This window comes from Sorex araneus, chromosome 3, assembly GCF_027595985.1.
Source record: "Sorex araneus isolate mSorAra2 chromosome 3, mSorAra2.pri, whole genome shotgun sequence".
Classification (NCBI taxonomy): Eukaryota; Metazoa; Chordata; class Mammalia; order Eulipotyphla; family Soricidae; genus Sorex; species Sorex araneus.
Window position 1 is genome coordinate 120,114,331 of NC_073304.1, and position 15,367 is coordinate 120,129,697.

At 58.6% G+C, this 15,367-nt stretch overlaps 1 protein-coding gene across 1 annotated transcript in view; it reads right to left on the bottom strand.

Moving 5' to 3' along the window:
* Positions 1–2,338: 2,338 nt before the first annotated feature.
* The window catches only part of ADAMTS14 (ADAM metallopeptidase with thrombospondin type 1 motif 14), a 52,166-nt gene continuing 39,137 nt past the window's right edge, over positions 2,339–15,367 (bottom strand). The window contains exons 16-22 of the mRNA XM_055132363.1: positions 13,749–13,912; positions 11,843–12,011; positions 11,286–11,418; positions 9,759–9,966; positions 8,384–8,513; positions 8,183–8,284; positions 2,339–3,982 (exon numbers count right to left, since the gene is read on the bottom strand). Of these exons, the coding sequence (XP_054988338.1) occupies positions 3,528–3,982; positions 8,183–8,284; positions 8,384–8,513; positions 9,759–9,966; positions 11,286–11,418; positions 11,843–12,011; positions 13,749–13,912 (1,361 nt within the window). The 3' untranslated portion in view covers positions 2,339–3,527. The remainder of the gene's footprint in view (positions 3,983–8,182; positions 8,285–8,383; positions 8,514–9,758; positions 9,967–11,285; positions 11,419–11,842; positions 12,012–13,748; positions 13,913–15,367) is intronic.

Genomic DNA, 15,367 nt, shown 5'->3' on the forward strand with positions numbered 1-15,367 from the left:
AAATACTAAGGGCCAGAGGGACAGCACAGCCAGTAAGCCACTTGCCTTGAGTGCAGCCAACCTGGGCTAGATCCCCAGCACCCCTATGGTCCCCTGAGCCTGCCAGGAGTGATTCCCAAGTGCTGAGCCAGGAGTTACCCCTGAGCATTGCCAGGTGTGGCCCCAAAATAAACAAACAAAAAATGGATCAAACTAAAAATTTTCTGTTAGTAAGAAACATATATATATATATGTATATTTAAAAAGATATTCGATTTAAAGGGGAAACCATTCAAACCACTATACATCTGACAAAGTGACAATATCCAAGAAATTTTAGAAACTCACAAACTCACCAATAAGAAACCAAACCAGCCCATCAGAAAAATGAGAAGAAGAGCTGCAGAGATGATACTTAACCCAAGAGGACAGAGAGATGACCAACAGGCGCACACCAACAAATGCCCATTGCACTCGCTACTACAGGGATGCAACCACAACAAGAAGCTACCTCCCGGCGGCAAAAATGCCAACAGGCAAAAGTCAGAAATGACTGGGTGGGGAAGCCGGCCTCACATGCCGGGGGGGAAAGGCAGTTCAGATAGAGAAGGGACCACCAAGTAAAAGGTGCTTCAAGGGCCCGCTCGGGGTGGGAGATGCATTCTGAAAATAGACTAGAGACCGAACACGATGACTACTCAATACCCCTATTGCAAACCACAACACCCAAAATGAGAGAGAGAGCAAAAGGGAATGCCCTGCCACAGAAGCGGGGTGGGGTGGAGGGGATGAGGTGGTGAGGGGAAGCACCCTGGGATCATTGGTGGGCACTGGTGGAGGGATGGGTGCTGAGCATTGTATGACTGAAACGTAACCATGAAAGTTTGTAAGTCTGCACAGGGATCCATTACAAAAACTAAAAAAATAAAGATAAAAAAATGACTGGGTGAACACTTAGTGGCCAATGGTTCTTGCCTGCAGGACCCGGGTTCAATCCTCAGCACTGTGTGATCCCCAGGTACTGCTGGGGTTGTGCTGACGGCCCCCAGGAGGCCCAAGAAGCAATGCATTATTGAACTGTCCCATACCGGTTGGCTGAGTATCAGCCCCCAGACGCCCTAATCACTGCTTGAGAGACCCCCAAGTTATATGTATAAATATAATTATATGTATATATTATATATATAATTTTCAAAGGTAGAACCAAGTATCAGGGGACAAATAGGAAAAGGAACCCTCTTTCACTGTCGGTGGGAATATAAAATGGTTCAGCCTCTATTGAAATGAGCATGGAGGTTTCTCCAGAAAATTAAAAAACAGAACTACCCTAGGACCCAGCTTATGGCAATCCACTCCCAGGATTCTTCCCAAAGAACACAATGCGCTACATCCAAAACCTACAGGCTCACCAAGGGTCCCTCAGTGCTATTTCCCGAGCCAGTGCCATGCCCGGACAGATGCCTACTGTCACTGAGCAGACACAGAAAACGCGGGCTCTGTCTGCAAGGGAATATTACACAGCCATTGGAGAAGGCGAAACATGCCTTTTGTTTGTGACCAGGTATGACACTGGAGGGGGTCATGCTCAGTGAAATAAGTAACAGGAGAAAGACATTTAGCAAGTGGATCTCATGCAGACGTGAGGTACTGAGGGGCAAAAGCAAAGGGACACACGGGGCCAAATAGAAACGAAGCCTTGGATTCTGGCTGCACCCAGCACTGAGGGTTTCTGGGGAGGCGGTGGGGAGAAGAGGGACTGAAATAGGGGTGTCAGGGGGGCTTCCAATCAACTCTGGTGGGCGGGTACCGGTGCTCTGGTGCAGAGTGGCAGGGGACAGTTTGAAGAAGCGTGATACTAAACCACTAAACCATACGAGCCCCCAGCTGCCCCCAGCTGATGCCAGGCCACCTGGCCTTCCTTCAGCAAGACCCCTACGAGGGTCAGTCTAGCCAGAAATCCTCTTCCTCTTATGTGACCACCTCGAAACGGTCCATCCAGTCACCTCCCACCCCCAACCCCTGCTCATAGCTACTCCCCGACACCCACCTGCCATTTCCCTCAGACTAAGAGCCAGCACCAGCCCCCCTCCCAGAAGGGGCGCCTGCTCTGGTCTGCGCTGGGACTCTCCCTGCCCCAGCCACTCTGTGGCAAGCATCGTGGAGACCTCAGCATTGCCTCTTCACCAGGTGACAAGGCGTCTCCCTGAGTCCCCGCACCAGGAAAGTGTGAGTTTTCTAGTCTACACTTTGGTCTTTTCAGCCTCTGAAATAAATATTTTGCCATATGGCATATTTTCCTTGAGCCCCTATGCAAAATTAATGATACTATACAGAATTGTAAACCAAAAATCTCTTTTAAATTGTTTTTAAATAGGAAGGAAACCACAACACAATATTTTGGGGTTCAAAATAAAACACCAAGGACAATGTTAATAAATACGTAACAACATAAGGCACGAGAGTTGGTGGCCCTCCGTGGCGGGCTGGGCCAGCCTGTGGGAGCCCCCAGTGTGGAGCCAGCACCCAGAGGAGCAGGGCTTCAGTGAGACGGGCACCCAGGAGCAGCTCTGCACCCTCTCTTCCCTGGGTGGGGGGGCTGGCTCAGAACACCCCTCCACCCCGCCCCGAGGGAGGGAGAAACGGGAAAGCACCCCTCACCCAGCATAGTCTGGGAACCCACTGCAGGGCCCAGAGTGGGGAGTCTCGGAAACCCCCGTGGAGCCGGGCCACATCCTGAATGCTCCACATAGTGTCTAGGAAAGTTCCTTCCCAGGGCGGTCACTGAGACCCAAAGACACTGTCCCCGACCTCACAGGGCCTCAGTGTCTTACCCCCAGGCGGGGCCCCAAGGTCTAGTTCTTAATCAGGGGGCCTGTCCCAGCCCCAACCAGTGCCCCAAGCCTCTGGGTCGGCCACAGTCAGGTGGGAGGGGACCCCCACCTCCAGCGGGTGATCTTGAGCAGGGCTGAGCATTGGGGTGCAGTCTGAGAGCAGAGCAGCCCTCCGGGTCCCCTGCCCGGCCGGCCCCTATGGGTCAGCACCGGTGCCCAAAGTCACTCTTTCAGGCCTGGCCCGTGCTGGGGCCCTCCTGGCCGAGGCTGACACCCCTTCCCTGTGGTGTGCTGAGGCTGGAGGAGGGGTCCCAGGAGCACCACGTGGGACCTGTGACGGCTGAGACGGCAATGGCAGCCCCCTTGGGCCTGGACTGTGCCCCCAGCCAACCCAGCCCTCCACATCCTCTCCCCTCACTCAACCCGAGGGACCCTCAGCAGATTCCACAGCTCTGGTCAGGCTGCAGGGGGGAGGGAGGCGCGTCTGCAGAGCCTCCCTCTGAAGGCCAGATAGGCAGGAGCCCCCCAACAGCCTGGCTGCAGTGCTGGGCACCCCAACCTCCTCCCCCAAGGCCCACTCGGCAGGGGAAAGGGGTCGAAACCCCCAAGGGGCTGAGCAGGCAAATAGCCGGGAGGGAGGGTGGCAGGGGTTCCCACTGCGGGGTCTGGGGCAGCCACCCCACAGCGTAAACCTGACGTCGGGGGCGAGGGTGGGGCTCATGTCACCGGGGTGGTGGCGGGAAAGCTGGTACCCGGGTTCTCGGGGTCCTGGCCCTGGGAGGCGGGCAACGAGGACTCGGGGGTAGTCCAGAGCGGTGCCCTCGTGGGGCTGCAGGAAGTGCTCCCGGGCACAGCGGGGCCCGGCCTCTGGGTCGCGGGCGAGCTCAGGTCCAGGGCTCCTGGGAGAGGCGTGTGCGGGGGGTCGTCGGACCCCGCGGTCCCCTCGGTGCGCTCGGCGATGTCTGGCGGGGTCGTGGGTCCGGGCCGGGGGCTCCCAGCAGAGGAGAGGGCAGGCGGCGGGGTCCGGCTGGGGGTCGGGGGGCCGGGTTCGGGGTCCAGGGCCCGCCTGGCGCAGGTCTCACAGCACAGTCGGCGGTAGCCGGCGATGGAGCAGTAGCGGCCGAGCACGTCCACGCCGCAGAAGACTGACCGGTCCCCCACGCAGGGCTCGGCTGCACACACGACACACGGCGGCTGCGGGAGGGCGGCCAGCAGGGGGCGCTGCGCTCTCCTCCCACAGCGGACCCTGATGGACCGCGCACCCGGGAAGGCCCTTGCCAGCCGGGCTCCGGCTCCAACCTTCACGCCCCCGCCCCCACGCCCCCCGGGTCTCCGGCACAGAAGCCTGAGGGTCCTCCAAAGCCTCACACGGGGGCCTGCCTGCGGGAACGGCCTGGGCTTCACCAGCAGCCACCGCCCACTTCCTCCATCCCAAGAAAGCGGTTAGGAGGGGCTGGGCCCTGGGTGCTCAAATGTGCAAAGGAAGACCACCCCCGCGCCCCGCTCCAGCAGGAGGCCCCTCTCCTCCCCCACGCCGCCCAGGGCTGCAAGTGGCCCACGGGCACCGGCACACCAGTACCCCTCCCCACTCACTGCCTGGGGTGTCCTGGGCACACACAGACCATTAAAGACTCCCGCGGTCTGCCTGGACTCCGGGACTGGTGCACAGGCTTCGTATGCACGAGGCCCAGGCTAGATCCCCAGCACCATACTGTCCCCAGAGCACTGAGCAGGGAGAACCTCCCAAGCACCGCTGGAAGTTGCCCCCAAACAAACAGAGATTATATGTATGCTTCTGGGGTCACGCAGCTCTAGACACCCACAGAGGTTCTGTCACTCAAAGGCCATGAGGACTTGGGCAAGTCACTTAAATCCTCCAATCCTCAGTTTTCTGTAAAATGGAGCCGATGCTGGCATTTACCATTGAGTAAAGCACTGCCATTAAAAATAATATTTGGAGCCAGAGCGATAGCACAGCGGGTAGGGCGTTTGCCTTGCACGCGGCCGACCCAGGTTCGATCCCCGGCATCCCATATGGTCTCCCAAGCACTGCCAGGAGTAATTCCTGAGTGCAAATCCAGGAGTAACCCCTGAGTATCGCTGGGTGTGACCAAAAAGCAAAAAATAAATAAATAAATATAAAAATGAAAATAATATTTATGAAGTTCTCACCTTACTTAAAATCTCATCTAAAAATACTGTTCGTGTTCCCAGAATAACTCTGGGCAGGCCTTGCCAGACAGAGTAAAGGCAGAAACTTCGCTTTTTACTGACTGGGGCGGGGGGCACATCCGACTGCGTTGCACTCAGGGATCACTCCTGACGGGGCCCGGGGGACTGTGTGGGGTGCTGGGGATGGAACCCAGGTCAGACACATGCAATGCAAGCGCCCTATCTCTGTACTAATTCTCCATCCCCGCCTTTTACAGGTTTTGTAAGTAGGAAGGAGTGGGAAAGAGAGGAAGAGCAGCGGAGAGGGGGAAAGGCTTCACAGGGGACTAGGAGAAAGGGCGGGAAACCAGGCGAACCACCAGGTGGCGGCAGAACTCCAGGCTGACGATCAGACACACAGCGCCGGTGTCACAGCTGGTCCTCAGAGGAAGCTGGCCAGGCTATTTCATCTTTGAGCTGTGGGCTCAAAGAGGTCCAGCGATTGGCACGAGGTGCCTCAAGCAGTTACAGCTGATCTTTCCGTGACTCATCTTGCCAGTGCCTGGTCCTCAGGAAAGTGAGGAAGGCAAACGAAGACACTTGGGAAGAGGGCACAGAACAGCATGTCTGGCACCCAGCAGATGCTCAGGCAACACGTGGCCTCAGTTTGGGGCAGCACAGAAGGCATGTGCTCCAGCCCATTGAGCCACCTCCCCAGCCCTGGGTCAGGATGGACACATGGATAGACGGAAGGCATGTGCTCCAGCCCATTGAGCCATCTCCCCAGCCCTGGGTCAGGATGGACACATGGATAGACAAGGGGATGGACGCGTGGGTAATGGATGGATGGGTCAATGGTTGGATGATGGGTGTGTGATGGGTGGATGGATGGGTAAATGAGTGGCTGGATGAATGGTGGTGGGTAGATGGGTAGATGAGTGGATGGATGAATGATGGTGGATGAGTGGATGGATGAATGGTGGACAGATGGGTAGATGATTGGATGGATGAATGATGGATACATGGGGGATGAGTGGATGGATGAATGATGGATAGATGGGTGGATGAGTGGATGGATGAAAGATAGATGGGTGGATGAATGGATGAATGATGGGTGGGTGAGTGGATGAATGAATGATGGACAGATGAACGGCGGAAAGATAGATGCCCACATGGGAAGATGAAGTGGAAAGTTGGGAAGGATGGATGGGAGGCTGGGCAGGGGAATGGCTAATGAACAGAGGGTTGTGTGAGCAGGCAGACGAACAGATAGGCAGGCGGAGAGATGGAGGATCGTGGTCAGGCTCCTGATCAAGGGCAGAGAAGCTACTGTCTGTTGCTGGTGGCTTCGAGCAGGAGGGCATGGGTGAGCCCTAACTCACTCGGAAGCCTGGTGGAAACCATTCAGACCTACGGCTGCTTACCCAGTCACCTGGGACCAAATCAGACTCAGAATTCAAAACTCTGGGCATTGTGAAAGTGATATTTAGTATCACTTGTATCACTTGTCATCCCGTTGATCTTCGATTTGCTTGAGCGAGCACCAGTAACGTCTCCATTCGTCCCTGTCTTGTGCTAGTGTAGCCCAAGCAATGGTATCTGCTCGTTCCAAGGACACAAAAGAGCCTCAAACCGTTCATTCAGGGTTTTGAAGAAGAAGTCTGACCGTCTTGTTGGTGGGCAGCCACGCGGTCTTTTAACGTCCCGTAGAATCTAGTTGGTAACAGCTCTAGTCCAGTGGTCATCTCTGAATCACATTACGTGTCCGGCCCATCTGATTTTTGACACCTTGGCAAACGAGACAGCGTCTCTGATTCTTGATAGTCGATGGAGGTCAGAACTCTGGCTTCTTTCTCTCACTTGAGTGAAACATGATACTCCTAGCATAGCTCTTTCGATTCCTCTTTGGGATACCCGGGTAGGGCTCTCATCCTGTTCTCGCAGGACACAGGCAGAACACTAGATGAAAGGCAACCATGCCAGCAAGCCGGGGCCGTGACCTGAAAAAGATTCAGCACAATCCACCATATCCACACAGTGACCAAGCTCACTGAAGTTTCAAGAGAGTTCAAGATGCTGCTCTGTCTAACGTTCATCAACTTAAAGAAGGCCTTCGATTCTGTTGAGACTGAGGCGGTCATCAAAGCCCTGGCCAAACAGGGCGTTCAAAGTCAATACATCAAGATCCTCCGCAAGCTTTATTATGGATTCACCACCAGGATCTCACCATTCTACAAGGAAGTGATCATTGATGTAAAGAGAGGGGTTCGGCAGGGTGATACCATTTCACCGAAACTCTTCAGTGCCACCCTCGAGAACGTCATGCAACGACTGGAATGGGAAGGAATGGGAGTGAAGATAGACGGTCGACAACTACACCATCTCCGCTTTGTAGATGACATCGTTCTCATAACACCAAACATCAGCCAGGTGGCACGAATACTGGCCAACTTCGACCATGAGTATGGAAAGGTATGACTGCAGCTGAATCTCACCAAAACAATGTTCATGAAAAATGAAGTAGTCCCTGACGTTCCATTTGCTCCCAATGGAACGAGCATCTATGAATGCAGCAGCTATGTGTACCTGGATTGAGAACTCAACATGAGGAATGACTTGGCACCAGAACTGCGCAGGAGGAAGAGAGCAGCGTGGAACGCCTTCAAGAGCATCGAAGAAGTGGTTAAGAGGACGAAGAACCTCCAGCTCTGGGCACATCTTTTTTTTTTTGGGGGGGGGGTCACACCTGGCGATGCACAGGGGTTACTCCTGGCTCTGCACTCAGGAATTACCCCTGGCCGTGCTCAGGGGACCATATGGGATGCTGGGATTTGAACCCGGGTCGGCCGAGTGCAAGGCAAACGCCCTACCCGCTGTGCTATTTCTCCAGCCCCTGGGCACATCTTTTTGACTCCACTGTTCTTCCTGCACTAACACACGCCTCAGATATTTAGTGTACTCGTGTATAATATCCCCAGAAGCAACTGCAATATGACTAAAATGTTCATGGTGCTTCCACAGAGCAACAGGGATGTTCTCACAGCTCAGGTCAGATTCCACACAGACACCCGGGGGTTGCAGATAAGGTCATGGCGTGCCAGCATGGCACCGCCTCTGCAGGAGGAACCCAAGGGCTCGCAGTGGACTGTGAGCTGTGTCAGCTCAGGTCACGGCCCTGGCTTGTGACAACTGGCCAGTGACAGGTCGGGAAGATCACTTACCTGGTGGCATCTTGTCGGCAGGATGCAGGGCCCCAGATGGTGGCCCCTCTGGGCTCTCAAGCTCCCGGCTGTCAGCCTTCGCTGTGGCGTTCTGGACACTTCCTGTGAGTGGACAGAAGCAGCGCTCGGGTGGGGTTTCTAGAAGGTCAGGGGCAGGTCACGTGGGATCTCAGGCCCGTGCCCGCACCCCACGCCGCTCACCTGCACAGGGGGGCAGGCTGCAGATCTGGACGGTGCCTGGCCTGTCACCGTCACACTGCCCAACGCTGTTGGTGCTGGCCCGGCACACCACTTGCCGCTGCTGGATGCCCTGTCCGCAGGAGGCAGAGCACTGCCCGGGGAGCACCAGGTTGGCCATGGAGGGGGGGGCGGGAGGAGAGAGGAAGGACACGGATGCCAGGTGAAGTCAAGCGGCAGCTCAAGCTGTCTGGCGGACAAGCACAGACTCCGCTTCGCCCTCTAGTCAGGACCCCTCGCCCTCCCGCAGCTCAGGGGCCCACCCCTGGGCAGACTCCAGACCCTGCCCCACCTCGCGGGCGCGGGCATACAGCCACTCTCTGCTGACCCCTAACGTGCTGCGGGGGAGGGGCGGTGAGGCAACCACTGAGGACGTCCTGTCCCCAGGACGTAAGGAACCCAATTATGGGGGTCCACACAGACTGAAAAGGCACCCCAGGCCAGCCTGTCCTCAGCTTGGGGGGCTTGGAGACTCTATACAGCAGGGTCAGCTTCAGAGCAGCCCCCGAGGGGAGGGGTGGGGGCAGGGCGGCAGGAAATAGACAACAGACATTTTTCAAGCTTGTCCCACCAGTACACCACTATTGGGGGTGCTCCCAAACAGTGCTCCAGAGTGTGAGAACACTCCCATTGGTTCTCTGCCTGACTGTGAGGGTTGGGTAGCCCCGTGGTCAGACCCAGCAGTGCCGGTGGCCAGAGTAAGTGGCTCAGGCTGATTCCTTCCTGCTATGGAGGATTTTACCACAGGTACGGCCCATGAACGCAGGTCTCCCTAGAAGAGATTTGGGGGCCCAGTGCTCCTGTGGCTCATCTTTCTGGTGCAAATGTCACCTCCTCAGAGGAGCTCTCCCTGACCACCCCCAACCTAGATCATATCACCACTGACTCCCCATCTGGCATCGACTGTAGCCGCAAGTGCTTCTGCTACGGTTTACTTGTCTCTTATCTCCATCTCTCTGTTCCCCAACTCCCACGGACGGGAAGTTCGACCAGGACAAGAATCTGTCCTGGTCAATGGTGGCCGCGGGCATTTCCAGGACAGCAGTCAGGCCCTACTGACTGAATTCTAGAGCGTGCCATAGACGCTGACTTGTGACACAGGCCGAGCCGCCGGGCTCCTGGCTCTGCACGAAGGCTGAGGCAGAGGAGGGGAGACAGGCAGAGGCCTGGACCGGAGTCCCGGGCAGCGCACATGGACCCTGCCTGGCTGAGCTTAGAAACGCCAGGCACTCAGCCAGGCAAACTGGAAAGACCCCCCAGAAAGCCCCAAGTCCCTTGGACCCTCCTGCACCCAGACCCACTTCCTCTCTGCCCCTCCACGCCAAAGCAAAGCACTCACCTGCGACCAGGCTCCCAGGCGCCACTGCGGGGGGCAGGGCACGCGGAGGCAGGGCCGCCGGGCCTCTGGCCGCTCCCTGGGGCAGGCCTTGGCGGGCACGGCCTTGAGGGTCCCGTTGGAGAGGGGCAGCAGACACTGCACCCCCCGCGTCTGCACCCCCAGCTTGCCGCAGCTTCGGCTGCAGGGGCTCCACTCCCCCGTCACCCACCTGGAGACAGAGCAGATGTGGGGGTTGTGGAACCCGAGAGGCGCCCCAGAGGGTCACCCCACACACAGCCCTCCCCTTTCTCTCCTCTGAAGGCCAGGGCAAGCCAGGACCACTCTGAGCCTCCTCGACCCCCTCTGTCCCTCCAAATCCAACGCCTCATCACTGTGTGTGCATATGTGTGTGTGTGCATATGTGTATGTGTGTGTGCATATGTGTGTGTGCATGTGTGTGCATGGGCATGTGTGTGCATGTGTGTGTGAGTGCTGCATGTGTGTGCATGTGTGCACGTGTATATATGTATGCACACATACGTGTGTGCATGTATATGTGTGTATGTGTGTGCACACATGTGTTTGTGTGTGGTGTGTATGTGTGCATGTGTGCACATGTGTATGCACACACACGTGTGTGTGTGAGACACGTACATGCATATCAAGAAGAGGAGCTGTCCAGGTGCTTCACTGAACCACTGCCCGACTGGCCAAGGATCCTCAGGAGTGGCCCCAGGTTCCCTGAGTGCTGTTTGGGCCCCCAACCAATAAATAAAAATGAGCTCATGAGCCAAAAACCTCAAACTTCACCTGGGAAGTTTGCAGACAAGGAGACTGGCCAGAGCTCTGGGGAGATACACCGCACGGCAGGGAGGCGCTGGCCTTGCAGTCCCTGCACCCCGTATGGTCCCCCCACACACACTGCCAGGAGGGAATCCTGAGTGCAGAGCCAGGAGTAAGCCTGGCACCGCCAGGTGTGGCCCAAAACAAACAGTGAAAGGAGCCCAGCGGGGAGATCTGCCCTGGGCCCCAGGCCCGGGAGTGGCCCTCCACATGCTCTCTGGGCCAGGCAGGGCGGCGGGAGGGCTGAGGGGCTGGGGGCACAGCTGGGCACTGGGCGGCCTGGGCAGGCTCTCTCCTGGTCCCAGCGCCAGGCAGGGCAGTCGTCCTGCGGGAGCCCCTCAGGGGAGGGGTGTGCAGAGCAGGGCCGGCCTGCAGCTCTCCCCGCCCCGCCTGGGCTGAGCAGCTCAGCTCCCCACTGGCCACTGGGCACAGCCCTTCCTATGTCCTTCATCCCCTCCAACTGCCCCAGGCCAGAGAAGTCCGGTCCGGGGCTGGCCGGGCAGCACCGGGCTGCGCAGAGGACCGAGAGGAACATGGCACCCTGTGCTGGACCTGGGACAGAGCACTGAGCCTCCTCACCCCCGCGAACCCCACGGGAGAACACGGGGAGGAAGTCACAGAAGACGGGCTGGGAGAAGAGGGTGGAAACGACCCCGAATCCTCAGCAGGCAGGGCTGGGGCGGGCGGGGCCCACCGGATACTCACGAGGGCTGGGCACACGGGTGCTGGTTGCAGCGCCGGCGGATGGGCTCTGGCCGCTTCCTAATGTCACACAGAGGCCGCCGCACCATGTGGTGGTCTCGGCGACGCCGGCAGCCATATTTGGTGAACTGGACACCTGCGGGCAGGCAAGGGACCCTTTGCCTGATCCCAGAACCCTGTGCCTGATCCCGGGTCCATGTATCTGATCCTGGGCCCCTGGGCCCTGTCTTGGGGCCCCCATGTGCCTGATCTCTGCCACACTTCCCTCTGGAGAGGCAGCAGGGAGTTGCCTCGGACCCCCTGTGTCTCTGCACCCCTCCTGCCCCAGTCCAGTCTCCCCTGATCATCCTGCCACACTCGGCCTGGTGCAGCCCATCCAGTGACAACCATCTGCACAGCTGGTGACCCTTTACCTCCCCTAGAAGCACCTAATCCTGTGGCAAAGGCTTCCATCTCCCTGGATCCCTTTAGGGGAAACTGGGCACGAGTGGGGGCGGGGCATGCTGAGTCGAGACGATGCCCCCTGCAGCCCCCCGGCCACTACTCCGTCCCTCCGATACCTCCTCCGCAGGTCTTGGTGCAGGGGGCCCAGCTCTTGAGTGCCCACTCGTACGTGTCCGTCTCCTCCAGGAGCACGTTGTTGCCCCCAATAAGCGGCAGCAGGTCCTCGTGGATGACGTATTTGTAGGCCAGGCCACGGCGGGGGCCACCCTCGGTTGGGGGCAGCACCTGTGCACGGGGAGACGGAGGAGGTTGCGTGGGGCAGGGGGCAGAGCAAGGCTAGCGGGGACTGGGGGAGGGGGTCCCAGGAGGAGTGTGGGGTTGGACGCAGACCTGCAGGGGGACCAGGCCAGGGTGGCCTGGAAGGCCCCTGGGCACACACAGCGCATGCGTGCCCACCGGCCTTCCCTCCCCGCACAGGAGCTCCAAGGAGCCCGGGCGTTTCAGCTGCTGGCCCGGCCCTCACTGCACGTCTGTCTGGCCCGGAAAGGCCTGGAACCCCGACGTCGTCAGGAAAGTGGTGGCTGGGCTGCCCCTGTCTCCACACTGAGCTGGGCTTTTGTTTTGGAGGGGGACTCTCAAGCAGTGCTCAGGAGCGGGGTGGGGGAGGGGCATCAGGCTGCCAGCTCAGCTCCAGGGTCTGAGGAGATGCAGCAGCTTGGGCCCCGCGGTGCCGGGGGACACCGGAGACACCCGGAGCATATGGAACTGGACATGGAGCCCAGGAGAGCATATATGGTGCCTGGGGCTGAACCAGGGTGGCCACACGCAAAGCAAATGCCTTAGCTCCTGTCCGCGCCCCCCAGCCCCTCAGCTGCTCTCTGTCTCTCTCAGGCTCTGGGCACCATCTCAGAACTCAAGGTCACGAGGTTTATCTGTTTCCTTCCCAGGTTCTCTGATTTTAGCACTGGGTTAGGCGTCTGACCCATTCTGAGTTCATTTCTCTTTTTCTTTTCTTTTTTTTCTGATTTTTGGGTCACACCCAGCGATGCTCAGGGGTTACTCCTGGCTCTGCACTCAGGAATCACTGCTAGCAGTGCTTGGAAGGCCATATGGGATGCCGGGGATTGAACCTGGGTCGGCCGCCTGCAAGGCAAATGCCCTCCCCACTGTTCATTTCCATATGTGGTGCCAGGTGGAGTCACTTCACTCCTTTTACAGGAGCCCACCTGGGGGTCCCGACACCATTGGTTGAAGAGATCACCCTTTTCTTCAGGGACTGATCTTGGTACCTCCACTGAAAATCACTGTATCACTGTCATCCCGTTGCTCATCGATTTGCTCAAGCGGGCACCAGTAATGTCTCTATTGTGAGACTTGTTTTTACTTTTTTTTTTGCATATCGGATACACCACGGGTAGCTTGCCAGGCTCTGCCATGGGGGCGAGATACTCTCGGTAGCTTGCCGGGCTCTCCAAGAGGGGCGGAGGAATTGAACCTGGGTCAGCCGCCTGCCAGGCGAACGCCCTACGCGCTGTGCTATCGCTCCAGCCCACTGAAAATCAGTAGGCAGGAAATCCGTCGTGGGTGGGGAGAACGATGAACAGATAAACAGAGGGAGATAGAAAGCCCGGTTTGGGCTGAGCTGACATGCTGACAAGGGCAGCCTCAGACTCTGCCCTCTGCGCTGGCGAGGGCACCAAGAACAAAGCCTGCACCCGCCAGCGCCAAAGACACTGCAGCCCAGGAAATGCCCCCGCCACAGCCGGGTCAGCCACGCCTCAGGGTGCGAGGGAGCCGCTCCTGGGCAGGGCCACTCCGCATGCTGACCCGCAGGGCCTCCGCCCGCAGCTCTGGGCTGGCCTGGACCAGGAGCAGGCAGCGTGGTGTGTGGCCTGACAGGGCCTTCTTCTCTGTCCCTCGTCCTTCTCGACAGCCTGATCTGACCGAGACTCCCCGGGAGCCTGGAATTCGAGGAGCGCCAGCGCCCGTCTCAGCTGGGCACGCAGAGGGAGGGGGGCTCACCAGGACGGCAATGGCTTCCGGCAGGGGCCCGCTGGTCCTGAGGCTCTCCTGGCCGTCCCGCACCACGTACTCCCACTGTAGGCCCATGGCGATCTCGGTCCGGCCGGTGGCCTCCTTGCCCTTGGGGTTGAGGACGAAGCTTCCTGTCACCTGGTTCTTCACCGCTGGCCGGGGAGAGGGGGACACAGATTCTGTTCCCCTTCAGAAGCACCAGTCACACCTGTTCAGGCAGGCCAGGGCCGCGTAGGGGCCTCCCAGAGGCTAGTACAGATGCCCCCGACCCTGGCACACACCTACCCCCCACCCCCACTCTCACCCATCTGCACCCACAGCCTGCCCAGGAGGTGAGGAGTCTCTGGCCCAACCTCTGGAGAAGCTTCCAGAGCCCTCGGCCTCTGGGGGAGCAGGGACTGGACTCTGGAGACGGGAGTGGGGGACACCAATACCTGCGCTGGGGCGCCACGAGCAGGCCTGGGTCGGGAGGGACCCTATCAGCTCCCTCTTCTCCCCGTCCCTTCCTCCTCACCCTCGGCACAATTTCCCAGAGAGCTGACCCACGCCCCACCCACCCCCAACCTAGGCACTGGTGCAGAGGGACACAGGTGACAGAAGGCTGAGCTGGAGGAGACGGTTCGGTCCCCTGAGCAGCCTAGAAGTGACTCCTGAGCACCAAGCTTCGAGCAGCCCCTGAGCACCCCCAGGGTGGCTCCAGACCAATTCTCCATCTCCCGGGGGACTCAGAGCACACAGAGTCTGCAGCCCGCCCTGGCATGCAGCTTCCCCGCATGCCTAGGGCCAGTGCCACCGCCCAGAGCCCCCGTTAGGAAATAAGCAGGACTGCTGGCATGGGTGGATTCTCTGGGGAGTGAGTCCCGGGAGAACATGGACCATGTGGGGGTTGGTACTTGGATGACCCTAAAAGTACATGTGCATGCTTGGGGGACAGGGCTCTCCTGGCTTTGTGACCAAGGCCAAGCGCCGGTGCCAGCGGGCAGTAAGGACGTCTGCCATAGGCCGAGGCCCAGTGACGCTGCAGCCCCAGGCCCTGTGTAAGGGAAAAGTGTCCAGCCGGCTGCCATTCAGGCATGCCTGCAAGTGAGACCTCATCAGCCGTCCGCATACCACATGGTCGGCCTTGAAGGCGCACGACCTGGCAAGCTCGAGCTTATCCAAGAGCTTGTGTAGCCCTCACGCGCCAAAGCCAGAACGCTGACGTCAGCCCCAGAGACATCCGAGCCCGTCAGCAATCACTCCCCCAGCCTCAACAAGCCCCCTCTGGTCTCCCTCCTGAGTCCCGTGGGGTCTGTCTGTCCAGAGGGAGCCGCTCCTGTCCGACTGCCAGCCCGGTGAGTGAGAGCAGAGCACGGCCAGGGAGACTCGATGTCTCTCATTCCAGGAATTCCTTCATTTGAATTTTCATGGAGGGGGGGCACGCCCTCAAGTGCTCAGGGCTGACTCCTGGCTCTGCTTTCAGGGATCACCCCTGGAAAGGCCCAGGGGACACTCTGGGGTGCCAAGGATTAAACCCCAGTGAGGACAGCTGTGCGTGAGGCCAGTCCCTACTATCTCTCCCGCCCAACTTCATTTGAATCTTATTGATTTTACCCGCGTGCATAAAT